Here is a 19,671-nt window from a genome sequence, read left to right as displayed (position 1 = left end):
ACTGGATTTTTTATTACTTTTATCTTAGCTTACCAAGCTTATCAAAAAGATATATGTATCTCAAGTATTTAATATTTTATAACATTTACATAATACTGATACTCTCACAAATCCCTCTGACTTCTATATACATGTAACTAATGAAAAACTACAGCAAAGGAAATTAAGTATTTGTGAGAGCTAACACATAAAACTTAACCTGAGAAACAAATTGAATTATTTTTAAAATAAAAGTCCAAAATACTGTTCAAAATCTGTTCTGTCATTTGCTCTGAAATACAAACCTCAAATGACAGAATATGCAGAGCTTGTCTTGTACATAGTTTTTGCCCATTAACAACTCTACTCCCAACTAAGTAGCACTGGGGCCAGTTTTACAGCATGCACTCTACCAGTATATAGTCAGGGAGCAATGTGACACACTTTCAGATTTGAAGAACAAAGACTAAACTTTCTACTGAGAGGATATTTCTCATAAAAGATGCCCTGATCCTTGTCTTATAAAAAGGTTTTATTTCTCAATAGAAAAGTATATTTTAAAACACAATTATTTGCTAAAAGCAATATAAAACTCTCCCGTTTTAATTTCATAAAAGTTTAACAAAACATAAATATTTTTTGCCACTTATATTCCTATATACAGACCTTGTATTATCTAGTTAAATAGTCAGAGAGATAATAAATCAGAAATAAATGGCACACAACAACAAGATTCAAATTCCATGTCACACTGCACAATCACAGTAAAACAAGCAGCAGCTTAAAATCCTCAGTCACTGGATTCTGCTTTGTTCTGTTTACAGCTATGTTCCTCTTCTCTCTGCAATAATGCACCAGTTTCCATGGTCATAGCAGGAAGAAAGTATCTGAAGCTCAGGCACGTTCTCTTCTACCAGAGAACACAGCTCCCCTTCCCGAAAAACGTGGTAATAACGCATGAAGGCCTTTGTATCCAACATGGCATCAGTTTGGTCCCCTACAGACACTGCTGAATCCAAAGCCGAGTCAGTGGAGTCAGTTGTTGAAGTTCTTTTGAAAAACTTGCTGGCATCAGACTTACCAGCACCATCTTTATTACAACCACAGCTGCAGTCCCTGTCTTCCACTGGGCCATTTTTAACTGAAGCTTTGTCATCCTTGCTCTGAGCTACATTTTGGTGTCCTCCATTTAAACTTAAATCCTTCAGTGCATCTGTGGCTGGTGACCACTGTGGTTTTTTGAGGGACAGACTTTCCACGAACACATCATCATCGTCTAAACTTTGTTCTTTTAACAGTGCCCTGTGAGGACCTAAATCCAAACTGCAGTGTCGTGAATGCTGAATGGGGACAGTACTGTTTGCCCATACCCCTTCATGTTTCAAGTCAGTACTGTTTGCCCAAACTCCTTCCTGTTTCAGGTGCTTCATTTTATCACACTGCTTTCTCAGGGCTGATTCATCAAGGGATCTGGAGAAAAACCATGAGCGGAAAGATCTTCCCAGAGCACTGTAAAACCTGTTTTCTTCTTCAGAAATTTTCATGCAGCAGGCTCTGGGTAAGCAATGGCCCATACTGTGGGAATGTTTTGAATCAGTTTCTGGCTGCAAATTGGTTTGGTAGCTGCACTCAGAGATGACGAGCTGTGCAGGGTGTATGTCTTGGCCTTTTGCAGTATGCACAAACTCACCCTTATCTCCGGATTGATTTGATTCTGAAAAATGGCGTGAGCACAAGGCCTTGTTCCATGGAACAAATACATCTTGTTTCTCAAAGCGACGATTCTTTTGTTCCATAGCCCAAACATAAATCATTATCTGGCCTCCAGGTACCAATACCCTTGCCATTTCCTTTATTGCTTTGATTCTTCTTTGCTTAGTTGAGAAATGATGTATCACTGTGAAAAAAAGAAATGTACTGAATATCAGTAAGGACAGGGCATTTTCATCTTCAACCTGTTCTACATGTTTAATCCTTTTAGTGCCTTATTCCAAATATCACTTACTGAAAGTCAGCAACTCAGGTGAATTTATTGGTGCCACAATGCAAGTTTATCCCAGAATGCTCTCTTTTACAATTATGTTCAACGGATAAACATAGGAAAATACAAAAGAAGGAAATTAATCTCATCCCAAAAAAAGGATTCAAGAAAACTCAGGCACATAAGCTGGAGGTTTATGTTTCTCTCCATCTATTAAAGGTCATAACATGACTAGCTTTCACTTAAATGAAGCTAACTACCTTTAGGTGAGTTAGGTAGTATCAAGTTTGACTTTAGTTTCTGGCACACTTTTCAGACTTATCTTACTTACCTTTCTTACCTTGAAAATAGAAAAAACTTTTCACCACGTAATAAATACAGCAAAATATAATATCAGTAAAAAGAAACTTTGTATTTTTATATTAGCACACTTTCAAAGAGCTAGGGAGAAAATTTAGACAAATATTTCTATTGTTTCAATTTTATAAAATTAAGTCTCATTTTTGTAAAAAAGAATGTCTACATTGCATGTCTGAGCATGATGATTTTTTTTACATTATCATATGCTACTAAAAAGTCAAATTCAAAAAAAAAACTATTGATCACTTTATTTGGATTTTCTTTCCAGGATAATTTCCACATTTTCAAATTTCACTCTAATGTGAAACAACGCTATATTTCAAGATTTCTGCATTATTTCTATCTTCCTATTCACCTGGAATAGGAAAGAGCCATTTTTAACAGTCAGAGAATAGCTAAGACAACTATTTTCTCTCTAAAGACAACTATTTTCTCTCTAAACTCTCAGAAGCATTAGTTTGTACTGCGATTGGACATATTGATCATGTTGTTCTATATTTCATCAGTACTAGATTTGATTCAATCAATGATGTAAAGAGGACTGATTCCATAGTTTGTTTCAAGTAGAGTTGGAGCCAGACACTTTTATGTGCAAAACATCCAACCTACCCATGTAACAGCATATAATAATAGTATATGTTCTTAGCTGAAGACATCTCTATACATTCAGAAAATTTAGATTATCTTTATATGTGCTGCTTGACAGTAGCCAATTCTACTGGTAAAAATAGTGTTATTTCAACACTGCAGTTATGAACAGTATATCCAACTAGCTCTGTCAAAACTGGTTAAATTACCAAGGGGAAAAAAATGTAGTTTTATTACCACAACCCAAGTGCTGACAGAGACAGCATAAGCATGCAAGCTTAGTTTACAAGAAAGAAGTGCCAATCAACCAACAGAATCTGTACAAGCTCTATCTGAGCAATTAATTTAATGGTTGAAATATTCTTCCTGGTTAAAATTATAGAATCACTTCGATGGTTTTGCAAAAAAATAAATCCTATAAACATTGTTATACCAGCAAAGACAAGAAGTGTACTTCAGTACATACATAAATACTTGTTTTTCTCTGTAATGGGATGAAAACCACTTTATTTAGAATTAGATGCAGGCATACCATGTCTCTGTTCAAGAGGGGTTAAAATCCATTATTGTTAAATGCACTGAGATAGCATGTGAACTTTTAAACTTGTCAGGCTTATAATTGATATAAACACTAGATAGGTATGCTATCCTTCAAAGTCAGCTGATCTGATAGCCCTGAAAATATGCTACAAGACCTAAAATGTGGGTAGGGCTCACTGGTTAACTAGCCAATGTGAAAGCACAGTAACATCACTACTGCTTGCATATTAGTCACTGTTCCTTTCCACCTGAATATGTGAAAAATACATTTTAAAATACATTTCTATCATATTTCAAATAGTTTGTTGATTGTTATCAATAATAATTATTATCCGTTATATTTTTGCTGATACATTGAAAAACCCTGAAAGAAGTTCAAACAAGGGTAGAGCTAAAAATGTAGACTGTAACTGGATACTCCACTTTTCATCTACACTTTGCAATTTATACTTCTCAAACTATGAGTAACATTTTCAAAAAGAGGGGTCAGAGAGGTTAAGACATTGAGATGCTTCGCTTATTTAAGACAACAGTACTTGTATGGCTCTAAGTTCTTATTTCATGACTAAGAGAAATCTGAATTCAGAATACATAATAGTTAACATGAGTTTTGAGTTCTGCTACAAAGAAAGCTTTCATTTCAATGTATTTGCTGATCAAAACAGATCCTATGGAGGAACCAAGCGTTTATCCCAACCACCTCATCTGTTTAAACTGCAAGCAACCTTGTTTATATTAGTTTTCACTTGTTTAAAATGCATGCTGAAAGGAAATCTTTTCTCCACAGGGTGTACAGGACCATATATAAACAAACAAATGATCCACATATTTCCTCGGTCAACAGCGCCTCCATGCAATGGATTTTTTTTTTCATGTTTACTACATTCATTTCATTTATATCTGCTGTGATTCTGAAAGAACTGTTTCAAAAAAATTAACTGAAATGAAGCCCCATGGAAAGAAAAGAAGCCTCAGAATTTCTCATTTGCTGTGGGTCAGGATGCATGTACGTTGTCTTACCTCCAATGGAAATGACTGCATTGAAGCACTGGTCCCTAAAGGGAAGGTTAAGGTTGTCGCACACCAGAACTTCATCATCTTTCTTCCTTGCAATCTCTACCAATGCTTCACAGTAATCACAACCGAGATTATACACTTGACTGTTGACACTGAGATACTTTCCAGTTCCACAGCCTAAAGAAAAGAATACTAGATCAGAAGTCCTAAATTCCAAACATTTGCTATCCCTCCCAAAGCAGGGAAAATAATGTGAGGGCTTTCCTCACATCCTAAGGTTTCCTGGAAAACAAAGGATGTGAGCCTAACTGCTGCAGAGTTCATTTGGACTGTTTGAAATTATATGTTCACACCATTAGGATTGTAACAGTACCAACATCACCAACAAAAATACTCATTGCGCAGCCCTGTATAATAGCAGGCTATATGTACTTCTGTGGGGAATTAAGGATAAGTTCAGGTGGGAGAAGGAAGCAGTGGTCCTCTGTAGCCACTACTGCACATCTTAGAGTAAAAAACCAACTATGTTGTTTCACACTGAGCCTTTATACAGCCTGGTATCCTGCTTCCAACAACAGGCATAAAGGGGCGCCCAGGAGAGGGTAAGAAAAAGGTAAGCATTATGGCCCTTTTCCTCAATACCCTTCCAGTTCCAGATACTTTCTGTTCAGGGGATTTCCTGAAGCCAGTGTGTTTTGTTTTCTTAGTGACCTGCAATAGATCCCTTTTCCAAGTCCTTCCCTAGTCTTTGCTAAACCTCACGAAGTACATCTCCAGTGCATCTCATTTCTCTCCAAGAAGTCCTAAATCACAGATGCCACTGACACAAGTCAGAAAGGAAAATTTTAAATTCAGAGGTAGACTTGAAAAATAACTGTAAATCATAAAAATTCCTGCCATGTTGCAGGCACATCCTCTTTTCTTCTTTGTGCTAAAGCATTATAACCCATGCAAATGTAATGAGCTGTTCTAGAATGTCTTCCACCTAAAAGTCTGTCTTCTCAAGGACTGTGCTGTACTTAAATTGAAATCTTGCCGAGTGTTCCTCAGTGCAGTCTGCATAACAGGCACTTTTCAAAATTGTATTAGGGATCATTCACTGCAGTTCTAGGTCAGTAGTGAAGGATAATTTCTAAAAGCTGACAGCCAAGCAACGGGGTAGCAGCCTGGCAAAGAGAATCATCTCAGTATTGGAAATTCAGTTTAGAGGCCTGGAGTTATCTTTAGAAACATCACTGCTTCTTGCAGCACTGCTGCTCTCAGTGATGTTAATGTGCACCATTATCTAGAGAGACAGCATAGGAACTGCTGTGGAACAGAACAACACTTTAGTGGTGAAAAAGAGCATATTTCTAAGCTAAAAGCAAGTGCTATTCTTTGAAGTAACTTTTGAGATAAATGGAAAACATTAATATTGCTTAATGCAGTTCAAGAAATATACACAATAAAACACGAAGCTTGGCATGTTAGTTAAAAAATGAAGTTAGTTATGAAATTTTGTATAAAGTATTATTCATCATCATGTTTGCTCAGGAACATATTTATTCAACCATACATTAATTTAGAAGATTCAGTTGCTTAATACATGGCTTTTGGTAAAGTGCTTTTTAATCACGAGGAGTTTTCAGAAGTGGAGGGTCCTCCCTGGAATGAAGCTAAATAGTCTTAATAATCACAGTATTCTAAAAATCTGCATTTGCCAGAGATTCACTTTTGAATGAATGAATCATCAGGAGGGTGAATTCCTTCATGAAGCTAACAATGGCCAAGCTATTGTCATTTATTTTGCTGAATGAAAAATTATAAGGCAATTAGACAAAATGATATTTTAATAAAAGGTGGTATTAAACTGAAAAGGAAATTATCAATTTAAGATCTTACTTTTAAAATTCTAGTGCCACTAGGCACTAGTGCCTCTTTAGAGCCACTCTTCCCTAAACACATACCAAAAATAAACACAATAGTCAGATTCCTGTAGATCTTAATAAACCTCATAAAAGGACATACCTTGTGTGCCTTAATGGGAGTATTCTTATTGGCAGCTATAAGCACCTGCCTTCTCTGCAGATGAGACTCTTAACAGGGTGACCTTAAGTTTTCAGCAATCATTGATGATAAAGCCTCAAAGAACTTCAGCTAAGCTTCAAATGACTACTATTGAGGTGACAACAATTTTGGCTGAGAAATAGCAGTTTGGGGTGACTGTTGAATGAGTGAGTGTATGTCATAAGAATATTTCCTGAGATTATTAGTGAAAATGGTGCAGACATATAAAAATAGCTACAGCAGCAGAACTACATATTACCTATTGATTATGGCCTAAAGCTTATTCAAATAATGATTTTCTCTACTAGGATAAGACAGATACATATTTTATTGTGTACATTTGTTAAACCTTGCTGGATAAAAGCATTTTATTAGTTTAAACAGTGAGGAAAATACAATGGAGCAAAACAGCATCTGTTTTGCAATGATGTGCTCTATAGGACCAAAGTCATAATGCAAGGAAAGGAAACACTCCAGCACCTGGAAAACCTAAAAAGTCTCTAGAAGAAACATAAACCCAAGCTATAAATCAAATATGTAGGGAAGACAGCACCATAGAAGGAAATCGTAGTTTTGGTGCCTGTATTTAGGATCATAGGGAGATTCTCAGATTATAACTATTTTTAATATTTTAAATAGCATTCACATCAGAAGACTTCTCTTAATATAAAGCCTTGATAGGAGGAGCTTTAGAACAAATGAAAAGCAATAAATTGCAGACCAGTAGTAAATAAACCAAGAGATCTAAAGAAACTGAAATATGAAATAATTAACTATTAACATAATTTTTTTTTAAGAGTTCCAGGGGAATGATAGACCATTAAGCCCATGGGGAACTGAGAGATTAAGGCTTAGCTCAACAAAATAAGGGAAAAAATTATTAACTGTCTACCTGATACACTGCCAGAGAATTAAAACAAGTATTATACGGCACCTAGTAGGGGTTTAAAAACAATTTAAAACCAAATTTAAATAACTTTTAAAAGCAGTTATCTGAAGGTTACATACGATTAACATATAAACAAATAAATCTTACAAACAGTCCTTCATGCCATCTGAAAGAACGGCTTACCAATATCAACAACAAGACTGCCAGGCTTTTGTTCCAGCAGGAAGTTCCGAACACGAGGCCACGCTTTGCTCTGCAGATCACTAAAGTAGGCAGCTGTATTCTCATACACACTGTGCACGTGCTGCTTTTCTAGCTGGGTAGCCTCATGTTCCATCCTGAAAACAGAATGAAGATTACAAAACGTGAAGTGTTGCAGCGTAGATTTTACATTTTATAGGCATGCATAATTCAGGACCTTGTAAGTTTACATTCATAAAATCATTACATCCATCTAATAACCATATTTATAAAATAGTCTGTATCAAAGGATATGATTTTATTTCATTGAAGTCAAGAAAAAATGCAAATGTATCATCTTGCCTGAGCATGATATAACTGCATATGCCTATTCAATCATATGCACATTCCCAAGTTCACCAAAAGCTTATTTGGCACAAAACAGAGTCTGTATTCAGCAGAAGCACAGAATGATTCTAGAATCACAGACTCATTTGGCAGGAAAGACCTTTATGATCATTATTCCAACCAATTAAGAACAGGATGCTACAAACCAACTTTTCAATTGTTGCTAATGTGAGTAGCTTGGCAAACTATTAGTGTGTTACCTGAAATATAGCCTGGTCGCTAAAACCAAAGCCCCCAAATCACACATAAATTATCTATGGTTTATCAACCCTCTAGAAGTGATGAATTGGCTAAAATTTTTCAGCAACAAAACCATGGTTTCCCTATTTCCACTCCACAATCTTAATTCCTTAGAAAAGCATTTTATTTTAGTGATTCATTTGAAAAGTAGTATCTTCTTAAACGTTTAATATTACCTCTAAGCTCACATAAAACAAGCGGATGCAGATATTGAATCCCTTCATACAGAATCTTACACCTTAATACATCTTAATATCTTCCTTAATACATCCCCTCATTCAAGTACCAACCAGGTCAGGCTTTAATATCTGATGGAGGCTGATGGGATTACATTTCAAAGTGTTAAGACATTCTTTAAACTAATTCAAACTGCCTGTTTATTTGGGAAATACTCCTCCATATTAAAATAGGACTTATTCAATTGTCCAACTACTCAACAGAGATTAATGCCTGTTTGCAAATTTCTTATAAGAAACTAAGCGATATATTATCAAGATGAAATTATACAAGTGATTCCTTTGACTTCATTTGAAAATGTCAAAAGCAAAGACTTTAATGTGCTTTCCTTGATGTTAAAATAATAAAGATTTTTGGAATCATAATAAAACTCCGTCTCTTTTACTACTGAAATATATTATTATGATAAAATAGATGAGAATATATGAGAAAAGATGAGCTATGTAAGAAAAAAAATTAATTATTTAAAAAATATAATAAATAATGTGAGCTCTCCAAAACACCTGTCCTACAAACATTATCTCTTAAATTTTAAAACTGGGAATTAATCTCAGTGACTGAAAAAACAACATACTTCAAATTAAGTGTGTGAATGCTAACAGAATAGTACAGAAGACTTGATCCATTGCACTGGTTTTATATACTCTGCTATGTAAGGGGTTGAGCCAAATTTTTAACAATTGTCGCAGTCTATTCTGACTCTAGTATCTATGAATGTCTCCCTTCACAACATTTATGTTCAATATTTTCACAATCCTTACTTTCTTTTTTTCTCCACAATCCACAATTTTCTTTTATGATGCACTAGCTCAGCTTTTACTAAGTGAATATACATAAAAATTAAATTCAGTAACAGCACAGTACATTCCTAAGAGGCACATTCTCAGTGTCACTGAAAACTGTAAAACTGTAACAGACTGAACACCAGAGGTAGACAGGATTGCAACACAGACTTCAAATGATATTATATGTGCCAGAAGTTACTCAATCAGAACTTTTTCCAGAATGCCATTTCAAGTCATGTGGTCAAATAGAAGAGGTTAGTTGCAGTGATTTCAAATAAGTATTTCTTACAGTCAAAAGCCCACTTATTTTTTTCTTATTTGACCCTTAAATAAAACAAATTGAGTGTTTCATGTCTCCAGCTATCTTTCTTCTTTGCTTCAAAATATGCTCTATTCTGCTGTTCAACTGCCTAGGAATCCTCCATTTACAAGTAGTAATTCCAGAGACTAATAATAATTTCTTTTCTTTTGTTGTCTGATTAGCTCCTTGCTCTAGTTTATATTTCATGTTTAGTTACTATGCGGTTCAATGCATCTGAGCGCTTGCTTTCATCTTTCCGCTTGAAGCTCTTTGTTCAATCTTCGCAATTCTTAAAAAAAAAAAAAAAAAGAAAAAGGAGAATGTTTTCAACCATTCATACTGAATTCCAAATGCTGTCTGAACTGGAGGTTAATATGAATATTTTAAATAAACACAAAAGCCAACTTGGACTTGACTTAGAAGATGGTAAGAATTTTCCCACTGATACAATATTATGTTATACTTTTCCTAAAATGTCTTCACTGAATTTCAATGCAGGCTGACGTCTGGCTTAGTTTCCTATTGAATCATAAGACCATTAAGTTTTTCCTTTAAGTTTCTCACTCATTGGGACTGGCACTGAGTTTTCCGCTACAACAAGTATGCTGGAGACTTCCACCTATTACAACACTGTAGAAGAGGCTATTTTTAGATATACTTAATAAATATTGCCAAGAAAATAATTAGGTTATAATCTTAGAATAACAGTAATATACTAAAATACAAATAATTTCATGCGCCTTTTTGTAACATTTTCCATTCCCGCTGATGGTTTATATTTTGCAGTTAATTAAGACACAACTAGAGTTGTCAATTTGACTTTGCAGTCAAGATTCATAACACTATCAGGTTTTTCTTTACAGCGCAGCAGGGAAATATCCTAGCAATTAACCTCTTCATTTCAGTGTTTACAGAAGGCAAGAAACCTGTGTCGTCTGCCCAGACCTGCAGCTGTACCACTTTCACGTGACTCTACTGTCATCAAAAACCCCCAGAAACTTAGACCTGTGTAACTTAACAAGCCAATCTCAATGCCTCTATTTCTTTTGCTAAACAAAAACAACCATTACAACTTCTTTGCCTTGAAAGTACCAGACAGTGCCTCTGTTGCAAATAGAAAATGTTCATTTCATCCAACTTCTGGATTGTAACTTCTAGGATAATTAGAAAGTCAGTTTTGCAAAGTAGGTAATGAAAATGCAAGCTACCCAGGAATCCCTCTTCTTCAGCATCTGCTCCAGTTCTCATTTAAGCTTCCCAAGAAGCCGTTTGGTAAGACCAGCAAAGAGGAGCCGAAGGTGGTAGTTATGGGCACACTTTCCCCATGCTCAATTCTTCTCTTGTGCTTATGCTCCTGTCAAAGAGCTCACACAGAGACTTGGAGCAGAGTAGGGAGTGTGCAGTAAATTGGCACCCAGCTGTTCAGTCACTGCAGCAAGCCTTGCCAAGTCCCCAAAACATGAATGCAGCTCAACAAATGCCAGCCTCCTGCAAAGAAGGAGTTCGGAAAAAAATTGAAGAGCAGCATTCTCTTCCCTTTCAGTGCTTCCTGGTTATCATGATTTGTTCAAGAGACTACAACAGGCCCTTGTTGCAGCTGATCTATTAAATAACTGGATGAAAATTACAGTGTAATTTCCGCTGAATTTGCAGGGAAATGGATCACCAGTCCATCACATGTAACTGTGCCACATGAACAAACTGTTTGAAAGTAAATAGGTTACAGTCCATTCACTCTTTCCTACACTGTTGTTTTCCTTCTTTGTTTAAAAAAAGAAATAATAAAAAAGCAAAATAAAATATAAACTGAAATATTACCGCTTTCCAGGAGGTAAAACAAATTGTACAAACATGACATAGATTTTCATAGCTACATATCTCTCTGAAAGTTCTCTAAGGTAATCTAATTTTTTTCCTTTTCCATTAACATTTCGTAACCTTTAAGATAACTAACTTTTCAAGGATATTGCTTTAATAAAAGTCATGTTCATTGGATATTTTCTATCACTGCCAAAATAAGAAATACATTTACGCAAGTGACCTTGAAAAGAAAACAACCAAAATTAATAACCCCCGTTTCCAACATTTTTAAAAAATCAGGTTTGGTTTTCTGGGGTTTTTTGGGGAGAGGGAGAGTGTGTTCAGACTTTTTTTGTTGTTGTTTTTGAAAGTGTCTAATTTACAATTTTTACTTACTGTATTAAATAGTTTATCCTCAAGAGGACAAATTATTGCTGGCTCCCAGATGCCAGGGGTGCCCTGACACTGATGAGCAGGAGGCAGAGTTCAGTCCAAAATCTCTGCCTCTACCACAGTCTACCTCTGCAGTTCTGAATCCCTTACAGTCCTCCTCATTTACCTCAAACTATCCCCTCCCAGTTACCTATGATTTTTATCTTCCATCTTCTCTTCATCTTTTCCATCTTTCTCCATCTACCTCATCATGTGCTATGTCAGCACCACTATTTTAATTTGATGTTTAATCCTGTGAAGTCTTGACCTGGCTCATGTTCAGTTCCTCCTTGCCTCTATTTCCAGGCCAAATGCAATACCTGGAATATGTTGCAAAGGTTTTGCCAATGGCCTCTTGGAAGCACCCTGTGATTTTCAGAGTAGTCATCAAATCTTGCATTGCTTCTATTTGTCTCGAAATCAATTGCTCTTGATTAATTTGAACCACAGGTTCTCCTTATCTTCTTTCTTGCAACTGCCTATTTTCTCTAACCCTTTGATGAGCAGCAGGATTTCACTCAACTCAGTGAGAGAGTCAGATGTACAAGACTTCAGCCTATTAATGAGGGCCCCTCTTAGCTACACTCTTCACACACTGATGGGAATTCTTAATATGATTTTGGATAAGGACTCCTGCTTTAAAGATCTAGGAAATTCAGCACAGTTGTGTCTCTGTTGCCATAGCAACATAAATCTTGATTACACATGCAACTCCAGCTATAACCTAATTAATCGCTGGCCTTAAATCAAACAGTATAAACCACAAGGGCCAAGTCTACATCAATACCCTGCTCTCAGCAATAACATGTGCACCTGTACCATGCACACCTAAGTAAAAGGTGAGGCAGTCCGATTTGCATTCTCTCCCTTCATCTGCAGAACAGGGAGAACTACCTATTCAATAAGAAATGATTCCAGTTTAGTTTCCAGACTTACCAGTCTTTTCATTCAAATGTAAGTAGCCATGGAAAAGTAGGTGTACAGCCCTAATGGTCACCTATAAATTACAGTATTTTTTTCCCACACAAAGACAAAAATCCAATTCATCTCCAACAGCAAAACCTCACTGAAGCTGTTCTCAAAAACAAACATAAGATTTCTTTATCAGAACGTTGCTTACCCTTAGATTGAATTTATAAATCACAGTAACAACTTCCATTCAGATTGACAGTGATTTCTCCTTTCATTAGTGTAGGCAACAAATTGGTCTATGCTGATATACTAAATGGCTTCCAATATGAATCATTTTGCTATATAAAACAGCTATATTAGTAAATAAAGGATAATGAAACAAAATAATAAGAATGCTGCCATGAATAGTTAAACTAGGTGCAATGAAAGTTTAGCAAGAGGATACAATAGGAGATGATTTTCTTCCGTAAGACTAACAACTCCAGTAATTGATTTCAAGCACGCATGAACCTTATCATCCCATGAAAATGTACGGCCTGAAATCAGAGCAAGGAGAACTCCATGCAGCGTATCTAAAACCTTTCTGAGCAGAAGTACCGATTCAACACCCTCCCTCCAGTAAAATTTGGGAAAATCTCAAAGTGAAAAATAAAGAGCTGGGACACGTTTGACAAGAACCAGTGTTAGTTGAGACACTCACTGTGAAACAAGCATTTTAAAGTAATTTCCTTAATTGAAATAAAATTACTTTCACTGTATTTTTTCTTACTAAAAATAGAACCTTGTTCTAACAAAACATTGAAAGAACTGCAAGATTTCTTGCAAAATCTTGGACAAAATAAGGCTGTGGTTCAAGATCTTGTTACTCAAAATTGCAAACATTCACTGTCACATTCATTTTTTTTAAGCTTCATTTTCCAGTTTTTTAGCTTTATTTTCCAAAACCTAGTACTATTCACTGCATATTCTTGGATCAGTTAATCATTTAATATTCCCCATGCTGTTGTACATTTAGGGTCATAGTCTATGTAGCTGAAACGCTGCACTGTAAACAGATTTATTTCAGTAAGTACATAAACTCCATTCTGTAGATAGATAACATTCTGCTAAATGACAATGCACAAACATGGACCCTTGGCCATTAAAAAACCCTGAAAGAAGGAGCATACTCATGCAGAAGTTTTACAGTCTCTTTAAGTGTCTGTTCATCTTTACTATCACATCAAAACGCACAAATCAGCTCCCAGAAGACAGTCCCTTCCTACCGGAGTCCCACAGAGTCAAAAAACTGTGGTGCTAGATGTGCACTGATGTGCATCTTCAGATCCTGCACAGAAACACTCTGTACAGACATCAGAGGAGAAGAGAGGACTAGCAAAAATTTGACCTATCAAGCAGGAAGGAAAATCCAATAATAAGTGGTTCTGAGAAAAGTAAAGAGTTTAGGTTCTTCTTCTTCTAATTGGCACCAAGTGTTACTCTATAAGTGACAAAGGGACAAGAACTTAGGGAAAGAATAGGTTGGAGCTTTTAAATTAACTTAAGGGTTTTCAAATCAATTAGCCTCATAACCAGTACTTATATAATTGATTGCACTGGTCTCAGATTAGCCAGTCTCAGAGCCATGAGAAATTAGTTTTGAGAAACCATGGGCAAAATGTACAATCCCTGGTCTTAGTATATTCTAGTAAACAAACTAGGGACAGTTGGTTTAGATGAAATTAAAGTAGAAAGTTTGGTACCATTTGGAAGAGAATATTTTGTTTGTAGTTACCAAAATTCACTATCACACCAGAAGGATACCCTGAGCAAGGATACACTTTGGACACTCCTCAATAATTTCTTTGTATGATGGATTAGAGAGTAGGATTACAGCTACAGACAGACCAAACCATCAGAGTTCAAATGGACTGGATAATGGTATCAGAATTCAAGTGTTTAAATAGATCAATAAAGAAAAAAGCAAAGCATTACTTTTAGATAAGAATAACAAGCTGCATAAAGACTGAAGGAGGCAGGATGGGATGACTGGCAGAATTCTACATAGAGAAGTGGATCTGGGTGCTATAACATTTCACAGATTTGACACCATACATGCTATGGTGTTATGGTGTTTTTTGCAAGATCCTGTTACAGAAAGCAAAAAAAAAAAGAGGATCAGCACAGAGAAACAAGGCAGATCCTTGCAAGTTACATAAAACCATCATTCTCCTACAGTCAGCACTGCTGGCCTATCAGTTTGAGCATTATGTTCAATTTCAAGCCGGAATATTACAGTAGAGAACAATTTATCAGATTGTATTATCTATAAGAGATCAGATTGTATTATCTATAAGAGATCAGAAACCAAGTAAACCTCTGAGAAAGAAATGTGTTTCAAAATGTTTGTCCAGGATGAGAGAGAACCATCTTCTCATACAAGAAGGGCTGCAGCAAAGTGGGAGGGAAAAACCTGTTTTCCAAAATTGAAGGGTAGACAAAAGATATTTGGCTTAAACTACTGCAAGGAAGATACAGGTAAGGCACTTTAAAAGCAAGAAGAAGGACACAAAAGCACTGAAAATTACTGTAGACTAGGTTGAAAATGGAGCCTGTATCAATGGGGTCTTAAAAACATGAGTCAGGAAGCACCTGTCAGGAAATACTCTGTGCCCTGCATCAGTATCCCAAGACCATGCCTCCCTACCCATAAACTTGAAATGCAGTTATTTTCCCTCCTTGGTCACCGTATCACTCAAATATTTGTAAACAGTTATCTTGTCTTCTCTCCTTATTTATCAGCAGTTAAGCAAACACCAAATATTTAGTAATTTTCTTCCTCCCTGATGAATCAGTCAAGGTGGTGTTTTACAAAGTACTGTTGTCATTCTCTGTATCCTCTCCATATGGCTTCAATTCTTCACGCCGAAGTATATTCACAGGAATATTTGATTCCTGAACGTCATCCCACAGTTCTGGAATTATGCTTTTCCAAATTTCTTCTGTTTCTTCACACTCAGGTTTTGCATTTAGAGTATTATTTTCAACTGGATTAGTTTTAATTTATGCCATATAATTCTTCTTTGTTTTTCCACTCAGTTTTGTTGGTGCTTACATGGTACTTCATCTAATATACAAAGCCTTCCCAATTAAAACAATTTACAAACTGACTCAGGTAAGACACTCAATTACTTGAAAACACGTCTTCTGCTGAAATCTTAGTGACAGAAAGACAAGCAACACATTATCAAGTAGAATCCCAAACTGAGGTTACCTTTGATCCCAAGATGAAACATAAAACGTTGCAGAATCAATTACAGTAATTACAGAACTACTAAGTGGTTTCTCTTGGTACATTTCATAAACTACTCTTGATTATCACAAGCTTATTATATCTGAACATATAATTTCCTATCTTTAAATATTCATATACAAATGTATTCAGTGTTCAGCATACTCACCAAACACAGTTTCAAAAGAAGGACAGACCTTGTGGCACTGTTAGATATTAAATTAACGTAAGTAGATGACCACCAGAATGAGAGGAAAGAGAGTATTACATTTTTGTTATCCTACAAAACTATAAAATCTGATGGATAAGCTTTTTTTTAATTGTTAGTTATAGGAAGTCATGTATTTACATTTGGTTTCCTGACAAAGTAAAGGTGTCTCATGTCTTTGAGGCAAAGACAAAAGGTTATCTAAGTACTCTAATAGTAACTGGGTGCTTACATAGTTGACAGAGGCTTCTGAAGAGACAACAGTAATCCTATCAGGATTCAGATTTAGACACAGAAAAATTGCATTATGTTGTTACTAAAAGGTTGAGGTGTAACCCTCCATGAAGTGCCTGGCCACCGTCACCGACACAGGTTCTTCCAGTTGTAGCTGTAGTAGACTGAGCAGTGTGAAAAGGCCTAATGGTCCTGTAGTCAAAATCCCTAGAAAAGATCCTTACTGTTTATACGTCACCAGAGCTTCATGGAGAGATTGTTTCATTTTAAATGCTTTGTAGTATGAGTGATACCTTTTCACATAACTTGGTATTTCTAAGCCCTTTATTTTAAGGCTAAGAAAGGACTTTACACAACATAATTCTTCCGATCAGTATGGAAAGGAAAAGCTCTCTGAGGGAGCTGAAATTTCATTTTAACACTACTAAAATTCTCCATTTGGAAAATATTTTAATATTTATTTACTCTACCCTTTATAGGTATATTTTCTTTTCCTTAAAATCAGTGTTTTCCAGGAAACTGTTGTATGATGGGGAACAAGAGTTGACATCTACAAAAATCATTATCTGGAGCATCAAAAGAAATATTTTTGCTTCCATTTATGAAGATACCATACATAATTTTTGAAGTACCAGTGTCTTTATTGTTAAGCAGTTTTAAACCAAAGGACTTTTTCATTCTAAAATTATTTTATAAGCATATAGAAGTCTAAAGTATTTTTTCAACCTCTTTAATTTTCATAAATTTAAGTGACATGAGGCCCACCTCTATTACTACCTATAAACTGACCCACACTTATCCTGGTACTGCAAAGACATGGACATCTGCTGTAAATCATCTTACCAACTTCAAGTAGCCTATTCATAATAACTAAAGGAGGGAATTTGAATGTAACATTTTTCAAGACCAAGCCTTATGCTGTTTGTACTGTCCCATATTCTGATTCATCCATCCAGAATGGACAGCAGAACCCCTGCAAACCTGAGTGTTCGCATGGCAAGTGTTTATCCCTTGATGCAGGGGTGATTTCAAACTCTGTTCAAAGACATGGTCTATGAGAAGCATACATTACTGAAATAAATATATACTGAAATAAATATATTGATGTACTAGACTGAAAATAAATTACCAAAACAAAGCCAACCCCCTTCCCGGGGTCCTTTATGGGGCACTGAAATGTTCTAAGAGGACCAGTTCTGTTGCTCATGAAGAGGCTGCTGAATGGTTTTCTTATCTCTTCTCGAGTTTCATGCACAAAATCATAAACTCCAGCAGCACGCTTCACCTAACAACTATATCAGCAGGGAATGTCATCCTGTGCACTACATCAACACAGCAGGGCTGCTGAAGTAATTCTGCCAGAAATTCTTTGCAAAAGAAAGGGAGCGGGCAAGCTGACTCCCTGAGCTCTGGCTGCTCCCACTGACATTCAGTGGGAATGAAAATCCCTTTACAAACATTCATTAAGCAGTGAACACTCTGCAATCTGAGGGCTCTATGGGGAGGCAATACCTCGGTGTTTCGAATTTTCTAGGAAAGGAAAAAAAATAATTATAAACTATTACGGCTTAGGATTGCTCCAAGTCATAGCTTAAGACTGTTTGCCAATGCACAATACGCATTTCATTTTTAATTAATCGGTGACCACGGAGAAACTTACTATTTTTGTTGCAAATCCCCCCTCCCCCTCCCCAATTCCCCTCCGGTCTCGTAGAAACTCCCCTCCCCAGCCGCTACACCAATTTCAGTGCCAGCATCCGCGCTAGTTCCCAGCTCTGCAACCCGCGGCTCCGTTCAATTAAAATGTGACACGGGAGAAAGGAGGGGGACACGACACGTGCGTAAAAAAAATTAGTTAAATCTCGAAATCCTTCCCTCCCCGGGTGGGTCAGCACGGCAGGGGCGACTCCCGGCTCGGCGGGCAGTGTTTTTAAGAGGATCGTCTCAATTTGCAAAAATGTACCGCGGCGCTTTTTTTTTTTTTTTTTTTTTTTTTTTTTTTTTTTTTTTTTTTTTTTTTATGGCTTAAGGTTGGGGTGCGGGTTTTTTTCTCTTCCCCCCCTCCTCCCCTTTCTCCTTCCCCCTGAGGCCATCCCGGGGCGGAAGGGGGGTTTGCCCTCCGCATCCCCCCCGCGTCCGCGGCCACCTTCCCCGCGTTCCTCACCTGCACCCGCGGGGCGGTGGCGGCTCCATCCCGATCCCGCGGCGGAGGCGGCGCTTGGCAGCGCCGGGCCGGGCCGGGCCGGGCCGGGCCGTGCCGAGGGGGGAGCCCCCGGCGGAGCGGGGCGGAGGGGAGCCCTCCCCGCGCCTCTCCGCCGGGGGCCACCCCCGATCCGCGGGTCCCGATCGCTCACATCCCCGCAAGCAGGAGGAGGGCGGGGAAAAGGGAAAAAAAAAAAAAAAGGGCCGGGTTATCAATTCCCTGTTAACTCTTCTCCTTGCGGTCTTGTCTCATCCCTTGGGCGTCTTCTGCGAGGAGGGTGGTGCTGATGGAGATGATGGTGGCAGTGGGATGCTCCGTCAGGGGAGGGGTGGGGGGGTGAGCAGTAGGATCCCTGAGCTCCTCTAAACCGAAGTGGATGGGAGCCGTGCTGTCTCTGCGGCCAAGGAGGATTAGCGCTTGCTCATTTAAAGGTTAAGCTCAAAGCTAACCTTTGTGGCTCGGTCCTGTCTGCAAGTCTTCCTGTCCCGTGAGCTGTGAGAGTGTGCAGTTGTTTTCTCCCCCTACTCCAGCACCGATTCCTATTAAAGCAGTCTAAAAATGGCAGGTTGTTTCTGTACTTTCATATACTTACAGGTGCTCATTAGACAAGTAGACAAACCGCCAGCCAGGACATTGATACATTTAGCACTACATGAGCTAAAGAGATAGTCCTGTCCCAAGACCTTATAAATTATGTATAAGAGATGACGGATAGAGAAGGCGGCGATGAAACAACACCAGCCAGTATGACAGGCAGGGAACTCAGCACAGCATTGCACAAAGTACTGAAGGTACTGCACTATACACTGTTACATGCAGTCTTTTGCTCAAATCAGCTTTAAAGGTACCAGGAGACAAGATTATGGGGAACATAACTGTGTATTGATGGGATTTTCAAAACTGCCAAAATGGCTCAAGAACATGCATTCCTTTTATTTTGACAATTCCATGTGAACTAAAGGATTCAGGGGAAGATCATAAGAATAACATGAGAATAACTACACTGAAGACACATAAACCTAAGATTTGTACCAAACCTACTAAATGTACCAAAGTCATG

General features: G+C 37.3%; 1 protein-coding gene across 6 annotated transcripts in view; it reads right to left on the bottom strand.

The window, feature by feature from the left end:
- Positions 1-493: 493 nt before the first annotated feature.
- TRMT9B (tRNA methyltransferase 9B (putative)) overlaps positions 494-19,671 on the bottom strand; it is a 92,261-nt gene continuing 73,083 nt past the window's right edge. For 5 of the 6 annotated variants that reach the window (XM_027885532.1, XM_027885530.1, XM_027885531.1 and 2 more), the window contains 3 exons: positions 7,584-7,738; positions 4,469-4,642; positions 494-1,876 (listed from right to left, as the gene is read on the bottom strand). In XM_027885532.1, coding sequence (XP_027741333.1) covers positions 804-1,876; positions 4,469-4,642; positions 7,584-7,737 — 1,401 coding nt within the window. In that variant the 5' untranslated portion in view covers position 7,738 and the 3' untranslated portion in view covers positions 494-803. Of the gene's footprint in view, positions 1,877-4,468; positions 4,643-7,583; positions 7,739-18,572; positions 18,679-19,671 lie in introns of those variants that run through there. The other variant, XM_027885529.1, reaches the window with a different exon arrangement.

This window comes from Empidonax traillii, unplaced genomic scaffold (genome assembly GCF_003031625.1).
Source record: "Empidonax traillii isolate 1590-97213 ecotype Southwest subspecies unplaced genomic scaffold, ASM303162v1 scaffold167:size2001844, whole genome shotgun sequence".
Taxonomy (NCBI): domain Eukaryota; kingdom Metazoa; phylum Chordata; class Aves; order Passeriformes; family Tyrannidae; genus Empidonax; species Empidonax traillii.
This window is presented reverse-complemented; position numbering and strand designations above follow the sequence as displayed.